Source organism: Cebus imitator, unplaced genomic scaffold (genome assembly GCF_001604975.1).
Source record: "Cebus imitator isolate Cc_AM_T3 unplaced genomic scaffold, Cebus_imitator-1.0 Scaffold82, whole genome shotgun sequence".
Lineage (NCBI taxonomy): Eukaryota > Metazoa > Chordata > Mammalia > Primates > Cebidae > Cebus > Cebus imitator.
This window is the reverse complement of record NW_016107397.1, coordinates 6,222,768-6,238,991: the sequence shown is the minus strand read 5'-3', so window position 1 is coordinate 6,238,991 and position 16,224 is coordinate 6,222,768. Positions and strand designations below refer to the sequence as shown.

The 16,224-nt window shown below is 45.3% G+C and overlaps 2 protein-coding genes and 1 pseudogene across 2 annotated transcripts in view; 2 read left to right on the top strand and 1 right to left on the bottom strand.

The window, feature by feature from the left end:
* The window catches only part of RSPH10B (radial spoke head 10 homolog B), a 43,459-nt gene extending 40,034 nt beyond the window's left edge, over positions 1 to 3,425 (top strand). Inside the window, 2 exon segments of the mRNA XM_037740398.1 lie at positions 945 to 1,221; positions 3,238 to 3,425. Coding sequence (XP_037596326.1) covers positions 945 to 1,183 — 239 coding nt within the window. The 3' untranslated portion in view covers positions 1,184 to 1,221; positions 3,238 to 3,425.
* Positions 1,576 to 16,224, bottom strand: part of CCZ1 (CCZ1 homolog, vacuolar protein trafficking and biogenesis associated) — a 29,903-nt gene continuing 15,254 nt past the window's right edge. Inside the window, exons 9-15 of the mRNA XM_017533733.1 lie at positions 15,648 to 15,709; positions 14,140 to 14,251; positions 8,876 to 8,909; positions 7,831 to 7,948; positions 4,233 to 4,391; positions 3,804 to 3,931; positions 1,576 to 1,914 (exon numbers count right to left, since the gene is read on the bottom strand). Coding sequence (XP_017389222.1) covers positions 1,859 to 1,914; positions 3,804 to 3,931; positions 4,233 to 4,391; positions 7,831 to 7,948; positions 8,876 to 8,909; positions 14,140 to 14,251; positions 15,648 to 15,709 — 669 coding nt within the window. The 3' untranslated portion in view covers positions 1,576 to 1,858. The remainder of the gene's footprint in view (positions 1,915 to 3,803; positions 3,932 to 4,232; positions 4,392 to 7,830; positions 7,949 to 8,875; positions 8,910 to 14,139; positions 14,252 to 15,647; positions 15,710 to 16,224) is intronic.
* LOC108308076 lies at positions 14,655 to 15,180 on the top strand (annotated as a pseudogene).

The window sequence follows — 16,224 nt, the reverse complement described above, 5'->3', positions numbered from 1 at the left end:
TTTTTTAAGACAGGGTCTCACTGTTGCCCAGGCTGGAGTGCAGTGGCATGATCTCAGCTCACTGCAACCTCTGCCTCCCAGGTTGAAGCGATTTTCCTGCCTCAGCCTCCTGAGTAGCTGGGATTACAGGCATGCGCCACCATGCCCAGATAATTTTTGTATTTTTAGTAGAGATAGGGTTTCACCATGTTGGCCAGGCTGCTCTTGAACTCCTGACTCAAGTGATCTGCCTGCCTTGGCCTCCCAACGTGCTGGGATTACAGGGGTGAGGCACCACAACCAGCCATTTTCTAGTTCTTGACCCAAGAGCTTCTAAGACCTGTGGACTCTCTGAGGTAATGACTGTCTTTTTTTTTTTTTTTGAGATATAATCTTGCTCTGTGGCCCAGGCTGGAGTGCAGTGGTGTTACCTCGGCTCACTGCAGCCTCCGCCTCCCGGGTTCAAGTGATTCCCCAGCCTCAGCCTCCCAATTAGCTGGGACTACAGGTGCTTGCACTGTGCCAATCTAATTTTTCTATTTTTGGTAGAGATGGGGTTTCATCATATTGGCCAGGCTGGTCTCAAACTCCTGACTCAAGTGATCTACCCCCCCGCCCCCCTCCCCTGCCCGCCCAGGCCTCCCAAAGTGCTGGGATTATAGGCTTGAGCCACCATGCCTGGCCTGACTTTTTGTATGAAGAGATGATGGCAGCGAGGGGACGGGATGGAAAAATTAGCCAGCCGTGGTGGCAGAAGCCTATAATCCCAGATATTCGGGAGGCTGAGGGAGGAGAATCACTTGAACCGAGGAGGCAGAGGTTGCAGTGAGCCGAGATGGCACCACTGCACTCCAGCCTGGGCAACAAGAATGAAACTCATCTCAAAAAAAGTTTTGTAGTTTTCTTATATACATTGTGAAATGCAGGTATGAAGGGCTGTATACTGTAAATAGCATAAAACTGGTTTTACAATTTCGACGGGGGGAGGGCGGGGGGGAACTACCTTCTCATGTTTGCTTTCAGGCTGAATAGCTTTATCTTGAGAGAGGAAGAGGCCAAGAGACAAGACTATGAGGTTGACATCACGGTGATCAAGGAGCCGGCGGACGTGTCGTCCTCTCACCTCATCCTGGGCCCTCCCAAGGAGGATGTGACTGTGTCTCCATCTGCCAAGACCACCGCCAGCAAGAAGAAGAAGAAGTAGTGAGCCACAATGACATGCACAGAGGCTTAGGACAGCAGGTGCTGTAAGATTTCCTGAGCATTACAGTTCTTAGCATTGTACTCGCTGTAGTGTTTTAAAATACCTCCTTGGCCCACTGCATCTCAGTTTTCCTATATGGCTGAATTCATGGGAGTTCGAGACCAGCCTGGGCAACATGGTGAGACCCTGTCTCTATAAAATTAAAAAATTAGCTGAGAGTGGTGGTGTCTACCTGTGGTCCTAGCTTCTTGGGAGGCTGAGGTGGGAGGATTGCTTGAGCCCAGGAGGTTGAGGCTGCAGTGAGTCATTGTGTTCCAGTCTGGGTCAAGGACCTGCTGGCCAGTGTAATCTCCAAATAGGCAACAGGAGAGAGACTCAACAGGAAATCAGAATTTTAAAAACTTTAACAATTTATTAGTCATTTTCCAGTAAAATATTCACATAATGTCAAAGAATGGAATGATAAGAGATATAGTCAACTACCTTTAATGAATTCCACATAAATATTTAAAATCTAAAAACCTCAGATTAGCAGACCGAGTAGAAATTGGATTCTTCAAAGCAAGTATTGCTTTACTCTTGTGATCAACGCAATCAGTCATATGACAAGTAACTAGCAATGGTAAACACAATGTTTGCTGAGTTTACAATATGCTTTCGATGAGCCATTATCAGTCAATCCAAGAAGAAGATGTTGTTGAACTGTGTTGCACACAGTTTCTTGACCTCTTCTGCAAAAAGGACAGATAGCAGTGAGGAAGGAAGAGAGGCTTTTACTGAAAAGGTTACATGATATATAATTAAATTGTTTTCAAGTAAAACTGGGGACATTTGCATTGATTTTGACCTTAAATACCAGAAGACCAGGCAAGATTTTTTTTTTTTCTTTGAGACAGAGTCTAGCTCTGTTACCCAGGTTGGAGTGCAATGGCATGATCTCGGCTCACTGAAACTTCCAGCCACCTGGGTTCAAGAGATTCTCCTGCCTCAGCCTCCCAAGTAGCTACAGGTTCATGCCATCATGCCTGGCTAAGTTTTTTTTTTTTTTTTTTTTTTTTTTTTTTTTTCTTCAAGAGGCAGGGTTTCACCATGTTGGCTAGGCTGGTCTCAAACTCCTAACCTCAGGTGAGCTGCCCACCTCGGCCTCCAAAGTGCTGGGATTATAGGTGAGGGCCACTGTGACAAGAAGTACAGAAAAGAGGGGAAAAAAGTGCCCAGTATGCTCAGGTGAGGGGGTTAGACGCACAAGGCTAATGATGATGTCATCTTGGGAGAGCTGATAAGAACACAGAAACTGACAGCAACCTTGAACTGCAGGCCAAGGGTTCCACAGAGGGATCATGATTTTGATCTAATAATAACAATATTAATATAAAGAGAAAAATTCAGTATGCCTGAGAAGATACGGGGCAGGGGGAAGACACTTACATTGAATTTCCATATAGTGTACATGTGGGCCTCTCCCCTGACCTGCACCACACCTACCTCCAGGGCGAGGCAGCTCTGCTGAGGTGAGGCACCCTCTCTCCAGGGCAGCAGAGCTGTCAGAGCAGCTGCTGGGTCACCTCATGCAAGGACAAGGCTGGCCACCCTGGTGGCAGTAAGGTGGGAGAAAACGTCTGCCTTATTCTGCCAGTGTACAGAGGGATAATTGTAAACGGCTACGTGAACCTGGCAGATTCTCCCTACAAAACATATGTTTTTATCACAGGATATTAAAAAAGCACATTTTTGGCTGGGCAAGGTAGCTCACACCTATAATACATCCCAGTTCTTTGGGAGGCCGGAGGATTGCTTGAGGCCTGGCGTTTGAGCCCAGCCTGGGTAACATATAGTAAGACCCCATCTCTACAAAAAAAATTTAAAAATTAGCTGAGTTTGGTGATGGATGCCTTGGTGATACACGCCTGTGCTCTCAGCTACTCAGGAGGCTGAGGTGGGAGGACTGCTTGAGCCTAGGAGTTAAAGGCTGGACTGCGTGACAGAAACCCTGTCTCCAAAAAAAGGGACATTTTTTTAATACACAGTAAAGTCACCTTATCTTTTTCTTTTAGCATTGTAGGAAATCTTTTGGCCACTGTCCAGTTTCCTGTGCTACAGGAAAGTATTGTCACAGTTTCCCATGCTACAGGAAAGTCTTGTCACAGTTTCCCAAGGAACAGAAAATGGATGAATGAAGTAGAGGCACTTGATTAGAATCTCAACAGTCATGATTTGTTCTATTTACGTTTTTTTAATGATGTTTCTTTTTTTTTTGAGACGGAGTTTCGCTCCTGTTACCCAGGCTGGAGTGCAATGGCGCGATCTCGGCTCACCACAACCTCCGCCTCCTGGGTTCAGGCAGTTCTCCTGCCTCAGCCTCCTGAGTAGCTGGGATTACAGGCACGCGCCACCATGCCCAGCTGCTAATTTTTTGTATTTTTAGTAGAGACGGGGTTTCACCATGTTGACCAGGATGGTCTCGATCTCTTGACCTCGTGATCCACCCGCCTCGGCCTCCCAAAGTGCTGGGATTACAGGCTTGAGCCACCGCGCCTGGCTATGATGTTTCTTAATGCAGTAAAAAGACAGCTTTTAAATTGCAGCATAAAATTCTTCCAAAATACCAAATCCGACTTACCATTTACTTCAATCAGGTTTGCATTTTTTTGATTCAAAATAACATAGAGCTCCCGTCGATCAGACTTCTTTCCAACCACCCAGTAATCACTCATGGCTTTCACGATGATCTCCTCATCTTCATCCACTCTGCAAGACGAGAGTTTCAAAATGCAATTGTTTATTACTCATATGGCTAGACTGTGAAAGTAAGCACTCCAAACAAGAACAGGGAACGGAACGGGCGCCTGAGGCATTTAAAAAGCTCAGGGGGTCCTATTCGAGGGAACCAGTGACTTCAGGGCTCCCAGGTCTGTCTGGAAGTGGCGCTCATAAAGGTGGTTCAAGCTGAGCCCCATGGAAAGGGCTCCGGATCATCTGGCTTTGAAGGAACTTCCATGTCTTTTCTCTTAGAAAGGGGACACCTGATTGGAGAAGTTGCTGGAATCACCTGGTAAAGTCACTGTTGATGTCACCGAGAATCTTCATTAAGTCCGGGTGCACGGAAGTGAGTGACACACTGGGTGTTTTCCTCATGTGAACTGTGCTCTTCTCGGCGAGATTCATGTGGTTGAAGTAGATAAACTTAAACTGGGGTTCTTTCTCAGACCTGTAAAAACATGTCATGAAAACAGTAACACAACGGAAGGATGGATCCAAATGATACAACTACATTCTTTTTTTTTTAGATGGAGTATCACTCTCTCACCAGGGCTGGAGTGGTGGTGGTGTGACCTCGGCTCACTATAACCTCTGCTTCCCGGGTTCAAGTGATTTCTCCTGCCTCAGTTCCTGAGTAGCTGGGATTACAGGCACCCACCACCACACCCAACTAATTTTTTTATATTTTTAGTAGAGACAGGGTTTCCCCATGTTGGCCAGGCTGGTCTCGAACTCCTGACCTCAGGTGTGATCCACCTGCCTCGGCCTCCCAAAGTGTTGGGATTATAGGCGTGAGCCACGGCGCTCAGCCTACAACTAGATTCTTAAAACACGTACAGCTGAAACCTTGTATTTTCAATGGCTGGATCTTCAAGAATCTCAGTTAGTGAACATGGAACAGGCTCTTCATTCCACAGTAACTTATTTGATAGCAGCATGGAGGGGGGAGGTATTCCATAAGACAGAATTTTCCAGAGAGCTTATGTTTTTTAAACACCAAAAATATTTATAAAACTGCTGTTTTATAAATAGCAGTCACTTAGTTATTGGTTTACTTTTTTAAAAATGCAAATGAAATCAATATAGGCCTTTGTTCCCAAGTGGAGGGGTCAGCAAACTATGACCGTGGGGACACATCTGGCCCTCTTTTTCTAAACAAAGTTTCACTGGAACATTGCCATATCCACACGTTCATGTGCTTTCTGCTTTCCCGCCAAAATGATAGTTGAGTAGCTATAACATATATATCTACATACAGCCCATGACGTCTGAAATACTTATCAAGTCTGCCGACCCTGATTTAGGAGAGTAACATGTCATTCCTCCCCCAGTGCTGGGGGAATGAACGGCGTGTCCCATGGAAATTAACCTGCCTTATGACCGAAGCGTACGACAATACGTTAACAAAGCTTTTCATCATCCCCAGCGGAAATCACTGTTATTGAAGTAACCTTTTCCACTGTAGTCTAATGGGCATTTTAAGTGGAATATACCTTTTTATTTCTTGAACTGACAGGGCAATGCCACGACATTGCCACCCAGGTCAGAGTCTGCGACCTCCTCCGGGACCTAGCGGGAAAAGTGGGGCCTTGCTGCTCCCAGGGCACCTCCCTCACCTCCCCTTGCTGTGCCCTCAGTGCACACCCTGGGGCCTGGGCTGCAGCCTGAGTGCAGCCCCGCCCCTGGGCTCAGAAGCCTCCTCTGCTTACTTTGGGGTTAGCGGCCATGTTCTGGAGGGCTGGGGGTGCCGGAAATCCGACCTCTGGACAAGTGGGGCACTACTGAAATACTCTACATCTAGGCAGAGAAAGAACGTGGAGGATTTAGTTTCTAGGAACATGAGAAGAAACTTCTTATAAAACCAGAAATCGTTTTTAGTAGGTCCTAAGGCCAAGGAAAGCATAATGACAACAAAAACTGGAAAGAGGAAGATTTTAAAAGGTTTGGAAAGAATTGCAAATTTAGTAGTTTGGGTAGACAAGGAACTTCTTAAATGAGGGACAAGGTTCTATCTTCAAAACACTATGTGGGGCCAGGTGTGGTGGTTCACACCTATCATCCCAGCACTCTGGGAGGCCAAGGAGGGAAGATCGCCTGAGCTCAGTAGTTCAAGATCAGCCTGGGCAACATGGCAAAACCCTGTCTCTACCAAAAATTAGCCAGGCATGCTAATGCATGCCTGTAGTCGTAGCTCCCCAGGAGGCTGAGGTGGGAGGATCACTTGAGCCGGGGAGGTCAAGGCTGCAGAGAGCCATGATTGCACCACTGCACTTCAGCCTGGGTGACAGTGTGAGACCCTGTCTCAAACAAAAACAAAAACCCAAAAAACAAGTGACACGTTCTTTATGGTCACTACACTTTATCACTTTCCATCTGTTAGTTCATAACCTGCGTGATCCAAACCGACTTACCTCACTTATGCCTCCTTCACAGAGGAAAACCTGGCATTTTCATGGCCAAAGGGTTCAATGATTCAGCAGTATTGTCAGGATGTAAGCTGTTGGCTGGGCATGGTGGCGCACGCCTGTAATCCTAGCACTTTGGGAGGCCAAGTTGAGTGGATCACCTGAGGTCAGGAGTTCAAGACTAGCCTGGCAGACCTGGCAAAACCCCGTCTCTACTAAAAATACAAAAATGAACTGGGCATGGTGGCATGTGCCTGTAATCCTAGCTACTCCAGAGGCTGAGGCAGAATTGCTTTAACCCTAGGGATGGGGGTTGTAGTGAGCTGAGATTGAGCCACTGCACTCCAGCCTCCCTGGGTGAAAAAGCGAAACTCCGTCTCAAAAACCAAAAACAACAAAAAACTCAACAAAGATATAAACTGTTGACAGCAGCAATCCACACACTGTTGTACAAAATCTAGAAGTGCTTTCACCTTCGCTTGCTTCTGCACTCTTAAAGGCCCACACTTACGTAAGACCATATAGAAATAACATATGAACACTGAAAACATGAGCTGATGCAGAAATCCACAGCATTTTAACCATTTCTCAAATGTATCCAGAGTACATTTAAAAGCAGGACTGTAACTTCGCAAAGTGCTTTCCATCTCCTCACGTTAACTCTATTTTATATTGAGAAAAGACAGGGAGGGCCAGGCGCGGTGGCTCATGCCTGTAATCCCAGCACTTTGGGTGGCTGAGGTGGTGGATCACTTAAGGTTAGGAGTTGGAGACCAGCCTGATCAACATGGTGAAACCCTGTCTCTACTAAAAATACAAAAATTAGCTGGGCATGGTGGTGCAAGCCTGTAATCCCAGCTACTCGGGAGGGTGAGGCATGAGAATTGCTGGAACCCAGGAGGTGGAGGCTGCAGTGAGCTGAGATTGTGCCACTGCACACTTCAGCCTGGGCAACAGAGTGACTTTGTCTCCAAAAAAAAAAAAAAAGGGGGGGGGGAGACAGAATTCAATGACATTTCAGTGTTCAGAGAATCAGAGGAGTGAATCCTGCATTTCCCACTCAGTCTAGACCCTTCAGACTGCCAGACTGAGGACCCACACCCAATGCCCCACATCCCAGCCAGTTTCCCCTCCCTTTCTTCACACAACCAGAGTCAAAATGCTTTTAGTCTGTGCACACCAAAACCATGCTGATGCCCATTTGAATGTAACAGTCTGGGCTGATGAAATGAGACTTTCCAATCGGGGTGAGCTGAGGGAAGGTATTTAACAGAATACACAGCCCCAGCTGCCACTGTGAGGCAGAAAAGCTCAGGTCAGCTTCCCTAGGACCGCTTCAGACAGACTGGAATGGCACGTCTCTGTTCTCTAGATTACATGGGAACACAGGGCTGTGAATACCACCCATATTTCTAAGTAAAAACTATATGTATTCTAAAAGCAGTTCCAGGCCTGACAGTGAACAGAAAGCAAAGTACAAACCCAGACATTCTCTTGTTGATGTTAAACTGCTCACAGATGTCAGAGGCCAGCACTGTGAGCTGGGGCCCAACGATGCTGTCCAGTCTTCGGCAAAAATCCAATGTTGGCTGGATCGAGGCTGGCGAGGAATTACAAAAAATACCAGTAAATAAGATTCATTTTCATGTCCCACGCTTAACAACAGTATTCAAATGAAAACTTCATCTGGGAAAGCAAACAGTTACATACTCAGGCCCCCTCTGCTCCTCAAATAGAGAAAGAGAAGATATAAAACAGGTTACATTTAAGATGAAAAAGAGGCAGAGACTTAAGTCACTGTGAAAAGTTGACTGAGGCATACCCTGTTGGGGGGTAAACTTGTTGCCTACCCCAGGAAGACCTCAGAAGGTCAGATGACCATTTAACACACATTACATAGCACTCACAGGCCAGATGCGGTTTGGTGCTTCATACACATGACCTCATTCCATCCTCAGAGCCCCCTCTGAGATAGGTACCACTGCTGTCCCCAGCTTGGAGTCAGGGAGGCACAGAAAGATGCCCACATTCTACTGTTGGCAAATGGGAAGACTAGGACTAAAAATATATGGGCAATGGCTAATGAAGGGGACACAGGGGTCCCAGATGGGGAACAAGTCTCCTCTCTGTACCTCTATGTTGCTTATGACAACACATTTACCATTTAATGGGGCTGGGTGTGGGGGCTCACGCCTGAATCTCAGCACTTTGGGAGGCTAAGGTAGGAGGATTGCTTGAGCCCAGGAGTTTGACACCAGCCTGGGCATCATAGTGAGACCCTGTCTAAACAAACAAACAACAAAGAATTAGCTGGGTGCAGCAGTGTGTGCCGGGAGTCCCAGCTACTTGGAAGGCCCAGGTGGGAAGATCACTTGAACCCAGGAGGTTGAGGCTGCAGTGAGCTATGATCATGCCACTGCACTCCAAGAATGAAACCCCCCAAAATATTTATCATTTAAGAATAGAACACAGCAAAGTGCAAAAAGCTTAGCTAGTCAGGCTAGAATCAGACACAGCATGTACCCACCATCGATCATAAAGCACACAGCTGCACTCATGGCCTGGGAAGAGAGAACAAACCAGAGGTTATGAAATGGTAGAAAAAAGGAGACTTTCATAGAATAACCATCTGTTCAAAGTTGGAACAAATCAACTGTAAAAGGATGCTTTTTAGTCAACTAGAGCCATCTGGACACAGCCCATTCCATGATGCTTGGAGAGTGCTGGTCACCTTCTCAGGTGTGACGGTGCCTGTGGGGACGTTACCGCAGACATCCTCATCAGGCACAGGGAAGTGGTCGTGAGTGAACTGGTGTGATGACTTAAAATGCTCTTGCAAACCAAAAACACAACATGGAGAGGTGACACACTGAAGATCAGAATCTTATTCATTAACCTGTGTGATGGGGATTTAGGGGTTCATTGTTCTAGTCTGTGTCTATGCCAGAGAGAATAGAGGATTAGCAGAAACTGTCAATCCTGTGACAGTTTCCACTGACACAAGTTTAAAAAGACAGCAAATGGGTATCTTGTCTCACTTTACTATAGCAAATAATTGCAGTTATGACAAATAATAGCAGCTTACAACAACCAAGACCACAGATAACCAAAAATGTTTAAAATTAAAATTGATCAAAGCAACGTATGGTTAAAAAAGGTTGAACAGAACATCAAGCCTGAGGATGAAAGCCACAGACTTCCTTCTCTGAGCCCTGTTCCCTGGCAACCACTTTAAACTGTTATTAGACAACAGGGTTATCCTAACTCTTTAACATATCCTCTATGGACATCAAATTGACTTCCTGCTCATGTCATGACGGGTATGACCCCTTATCTGACTTCCCCCAACCCTCCCCTATTGTTTATAACCATATTCTACTTCCTACACTGACTGCATTCTACCATCCACAAGCCTCCGCTCCTGAATTCACATTCCTACTTGCCCCTGTACCTCTTCCCACTTCCAAGCGCGAGATCCTGTCTCACAGTAAGAGAAGAAAGATCTCAAATCAGTGACCTGACCTTTCGTCTTAATATCCTGGAAAAAAGGAGGAGTAAACTAAACCTAAAGCAAATGGGGCCAGGTGTGGTGGATCACCTGAGGTCAGAAGTTTGAGACCAGCCTGGCTAACATGGGGAAATCCCACCTCTATTAAAAAAAAAAAAAAAAAAAAAAAAATTAGCCAGGCATGGTGGTTTGTGCTGTAATCCCAGCTACTCAGGAGGCTGCGGCAAGAGAACTGCATGAACCTGGGAGGCAAAGGTTGCAGTGAGCTGAGATCGTGCCACTGGACTCCAGCCTGCGTGACAGAGCGAGACTCCATCTCAAAAACAAAACAAAACAAAACAAAAAACAAACCTAAAGCAAATGGAAGGACATAATAAAAGATGAGAGCAGAAACAAACAGAGAAAAATGAGAGAATAAATGAAACCAAAAGACCAACATTGAAAAACTTTCCTTTTTTTTATGTGATGATTTCAGAAGCATAAAGAACCTTTAGCTAGACTATAGACCAAGAAACAGAGAAGACTCAAATTACTAAAACCAGGAATGAAAGATACTTTACAGTAAAAACGAAGGAGTATCCAGCTTTACCTATAATAACACCATGAAAAACTGCATGCCAACAAACTACTGACTTTATAGGAGAAATGAAAAAGTATTCGCTTTACCTGTAATAATACCATGAAAAACTGCATGCTAACACATTGAGTAACTTAATTGAAGCTGACAAATTCCTAGAAAGACACAAACTACCACAGCTGACTCAAGAAGAAACAGAAAATCAAAATAAACCTGTATCAAGTGAAGAGATTAACTCACTTATGCTAGAGGCTGCAAATCTTTTTTGTGAAAAATCAGACCTAGGTGATGACCTTTAGCAGTAGGATATAAGTAAATCTCACAAGCTCAGCATTCCAATAATGGAACACTAGGCATAAACGGTTAACTTAAAAACTTCCCACAAAGAAAAGCCTAGGTGCAGACAGCTTGCCTGTGAATTCTACCGAACATGTAAAGAGGAATTAACACCAATTCTTCACAGTCTTACCAAATAATAGGAGGGCACACTTCCCAACACATTCTATCAAGCCAGCATTGCCCAGACAAATCACAAGAAAACAAAATTACAGGCTAATATCCCTCACAGCCCCAAGCCCATTACAGCACCCGCTCCACCTCTGGAGGGCTGGAGACTAAGGCTAGCCACATAGGGCCAGCTGTGTCTCTGTGACCAGTCCCCAATAAAATCTCTGGATCTCGAGGCTCAGGTGAGCTTCCCTGGATGGCACCACCCCAGAGACAGCCACACACACATCCTCACTGGAGAAACAGGCACTGTACTGTCTACATGACCCCAATGGGAAAGGACAGCTGGCAGCTTACACCTGGTGGCTCCTGGACCCTGCCCCATGTGCCTCTTCCCTGGGCAGATTTTAACCTGCCTTCTTTCACTGTAATAAACCGCAACTGTGTGTACAGTCATTCTTCCTTATCCCTGGTTTTGCTTCCCATGGTTTCAGTTATGTAAGGGAAAGAATAATAAAATATTGAGGTGGGGGGAAGCAAACCACATTCATATTACTTTATTGCAGTATATTCTTACTGTCCTATTATTATTACTATTACTTTTTTAAAGATGGGGTCTCACTCTGTTGCCCAGGCTAGAGTACAATGGCACGATCTTGGCTCACTGCAACCTCCACCTCCCAGGTTCAAGCGATTCTCCTGCTTCAGCCTCCTGAGTAACTTGGATTACACATGTGTGCCACCATGCCTGGCTAATTTTTGTAATTTTAGTGGAGGCGGGGTTTCACCATATTAGCCAGGCTGGTCTCAAGTTCCTGGCCTCAAGTGATCTGCCTGCCTTGGCCTCCCAAAGTGCTGGGATTACAGGTGTAAGCCACCATGCCTGGCTTTATAGTTATTAATCTCTTACTGTACTGAATTTATAAATTACACATTATCATAGGCATGAATGTACAGGAAAAAACACAGTATGTGAAGGGTTTGCTACCTTCCCTGGTTTCAGGCGCCCACTAGGGGTTTTGGCTTGGGGATACCGCTGTATAAAGCCTTTTCTGAGTCCTGTAGTGCTTCTAGTGAGCTATTACCCTAAAGGTGGTCATGGGGACTCCCAAACTCGCAGCTGCTGTCAAAAGTGAGGATGGTCTTGGAGACTCATGAACTCTGCAACTAGAAATCATTGAATTATACATTTTAAGTGTACAAGGGCGAGTTGTATGGTCTGTGCATTGTATCTCAATGAAGTCATTAAGAAAAAGGACCCTTTAACATAACCACAATCCCATTATCACACCCCAAATTGTGTCAGTAGGCTGACTCTAAAAACAGAAATCAATAAAAATATTACACCAGGCTTATGGAGATTTCAAAGTCATTACCTAGGGCATTCAAAGGAGAATGATTTTTTTCTTGAGATGGGGTCTCGAATTTTGGCTTGATACACAAATGGACATTCTTTCTACTCTTAATTCCTGCTCTGAATTACGCCTCCAAACTTTGGCTTGCTCATTTTCAGACCATGTCTTTCTGTACGCTCTCCCTGGAATCTTCCCTTCCCGGCTAGTCTATCACAGGCCAACTCTAATAGACTCTCTCAAGCATGCCATGTGATAAACAAAACATCTTTTTATTCTGGCGGCTTAAACCCTAGAGCTCTCCCTTCTCCTGCTCTGTCATGGAGGTACTGGAAATGGGGTGCAGCCAGCAGACTTTAAGAGCCTGATCACCCCGAGACTTCCTTATACTGTCTCATGCGTGAGAACCACTGTTCTGGATTCCCAAGTGTTCTCTTTCTTGGTTTGCTCACTTATTCTGCTGACGGATGACCCCATGTAACACCTGAGAAGGGGTGCCTGAGGGTAAACTTTCTGAGGCTTTTCATGTTTAATGTGTCTTTCACCGCAGCCTCTGCCTCCCAAGTACAAATGATTCTCCTGCCTCAGCCTCCGGAGTAGCTGGAATTACAGGCATGTGCCACTATGCCCAGCTAAGTTTTTGTATTTTTAGTGGAGACAGGGTTTCCCCAATTTGGCCAGGCTCATCTTGAACTCCTGACCTCAGGTGATCTGCCCACCTCAGCCTCCCGAAGTACTGGGATTACAGGTGTGAGGCACAGTGCCTGGCCTAATGTGTCTTTCTTTTGTCTCATCTGTGGTTGACAGCTTGGTGTGGCAAAGAACTCTATGCTCAAATTCATTTTCTCTCGAACTGTGAAAGTCTCTCTTCCATTGTCACTTAGTATCTGGTACTGGATATGAAACTGTTGATAGTAGTTTCATTATTTTTGAGACAAGGTTTCACTCTGTCACCCAGGCTAGAATGCAATGGTGTGATCATAGCTCACTGTAGCCTCCAACTCTTGGACTCAAGTGGTTCTCCTGCCTCGGCTTCCTGTAGCCAGGACAAGTACCACCAAGCCTGGCTAATTTTTAAAGATTTTTCTGTAGACACAGGGTCTTACTATGTTGCCTAGGCTGGCCTCCAACTCCTGGCCTCAAGTGATCCTCCCACCTGGGCCTCCCAAAGTACTGGGACTGCATCTGGCCCATTTCAATATACAATTAAAGGTGGGTCCTTGCCTTAGCACAGGGTTGCCGCTCTTATTCCAGGCCTGCTCCGACACTGCCCTCTATCTATGCTTACAAATCCCTTCTACCTTCCAGAGAGGGACAGGACTCCCTCATCCTGAGACATCCCGCTCCTTCCTGTTCTCCCACAGCGTCATATCTGAGCCTTTATGAATGAAAACTTCTCCGCAGCCTCAGGCAGAAAAGAACAGAAACACATGTGCATACTCCCTCTTCTTTCTTGAACTGAAAACTGCCTTTAGTTAGAAACACAACCTGAGCACATATCCTTACAAGACGATGTACTGACACGAAATACGCTCCTTATGGAATTACCAAGCCCACAGCCTTAAAATCAGCAAAAGCAGCATGCACAGATGCATGGCCACGGCCCCCATCCCGAGGCATATTGAGACAGACAGCACCGACCTCTGACAGCCTCTGGTTTGAGAGCATGTGGGACTTCACACGTTTATGAATCACAATCTTGAACAGTTCCTCTTTCACTAATGACAAAACTGTTTAATGAACTTATTACTCCAGAAGAGCACCCATTTTGAGTTCTACCATCAACAGAACTTCCAACATCTTTTCCAAGAAACACTTAAGAGGCTTGCATATGTACTAATATACACATGCAAGAAAGATTGACTTCAGTGTTAATGAGTAATATGGGAGGGAAAAATAGTTGTTACCTTGTAAACAATTAAATGGAGCTCTTCATAAGTGTCATCTGTATTTACAAAAATTTTGGGGAATCTGCATTTTGCATCTGGATCATTAAGGTTCAAGGGTCCGGTAAGAAATCTTAAAAGCAAGAACAGACATGACTTGATTCAATGAGGTGAAATAGAAAGAGGAATCTAGAAGCAGAACACACTCCTACTTAATATACACCAGTTGCTTTCAACACCAGCTGCCTCAAAGAGGCAGTTGTTATATACACCAGTTTTATTTGGAAAACACTGTACCAGAATATGCTGGCCGGGCACGGTGGCTTACACCTGTAATCCTAGCACTTTGGGAGGCTGAGGTGGGCAGATCACCAGAGGTCAGGAGTTCAAGACCAGCCTGGCAAACATGGCGAAAACCCGTCTCTACTAAAAATACAAAAATTAGCCAGGCAAGGTGGCAGCAATCCCAGCTACTTGGGAGTCTGAGGCAGGAGAATTGCTTGAACCCTGGAGGTGGAGGCTTGCAGTGAGCTGAGATCATTCCAACCTAGGTGACAGAGACACTCTGCCAAAAAAAAAAAAAAAGAGGTCCTCTTTCTGTGCTGCCACAATGGTGCGCACGAATGTCCTGGCTGATGCTCTCAAGAGCATCAACAATCCCGAAAAGAGAGGCAAACGCCAGGTGCTTAATAGGCCATGCTCCAAAGTCATCGTCCGGTTTCTCACTGTGATGATGAAGCACGGTTACGTTGGCGAATTTGAAATCATTGATGATCACAGAGCTGGGAAAATTGTTGTGAATTTCACAGGCAGGCTAAGCAGGTGTGGAGTGATCGGCCCCAGATTTGATGTGCAACTCAAAGATCTAGAAAATGGCAGAATAATCTGCTTCCGTCCCGCCAGTTTGGTTTCATTGTACTGACAACCTCAGCTGGCATCATGGACTATGAAGAAGCAAGACAAAAACACACAGGAGGGAAAATCCTGGGATTCTTTTTCTAGGGATTTAATACATATATTTACAAATAAAATGCCTCATGGAAAAAAAAAAAAAAAAAAAAAGATATGCTAAAGTAAGTTTTAACTCATTGGAAACAATAAACTTTCCTTTGTTGATTATTGTCAATCAGAGGGCACAAAGATATTTCAATGTCCATGACATTATCTTTACCAAAAAGATAATAGGGGCTGGGCAGGGTGGCTCGAGCCTGTAATCCCAGCACTTTGGGAGGCTGAGGCAGGTGGATCACTTGAAGTCAGGAGTTCAAGCGCAGCCTGGCCAATATGATGAAACTCTGTCTCTACTAAAAATACAAAAAAAATTAGCTAGGCATAGTGGCTTGGGCCTGTAATCCCAGCTACTTGGGAGGCTGAGGCATGAGAATCACTTCAGCCTGGGAGGCAGAGGTTGCAGTGAGACGAGATCATGCCATTGCACTCCAGCCTGGGTAATAAGCCAGACTGAGTGAGAAAAAAAAAAAAAAAGATAATAAAACCCAGTATCTTAAATCAAAGAACTAAAGTCCTACCTTCCATAGTGTTGAAGATTTCCTGGCATTTCTGCTCTTATTGGAGAATCCCTTCCTGCTAACTGCAAATAAATTTAATGTTAAGAATGATGTATTAGACTTTTATTTTCCAAGCTTTGAAAAACAGCATTCATTATCTACTAATTGGTTCCATGATATTTGTCTTTTTCTTTTAGAGACAGGATCTTGTCCTGTTGCCCAGGCTGGAATGCAGTGTGGCATGATCATGGCTCACTTTAGCCTCAAGCTTCTAGGCTCAAGCAATCCTCCCACCTCAGCATCCCGATACAGGCACATGTGATGACACCTGGCTACTTTTAAAATTTTTGGCCAGGCGAGGCAGCTCACGCCTACAATCCCAGTACTTTGGGAGGCGAAGTCAGGTAGACTGCTTGAGCCCAGAAGTTTGAGGCCAGCCTGGGCAACATGGTGAGATCCCATCTCTACAAAAAATTACCCAGGTATGGTGGTGTGCACCTGTAGTCTCAGCTACTTGGGAGGCTGAGGTGGGAGAACCACGTGAGCCCAGGAGTTTGAGACCAGCCAGGTGAACATAGTGAGACCTCGTCTCTTAAAA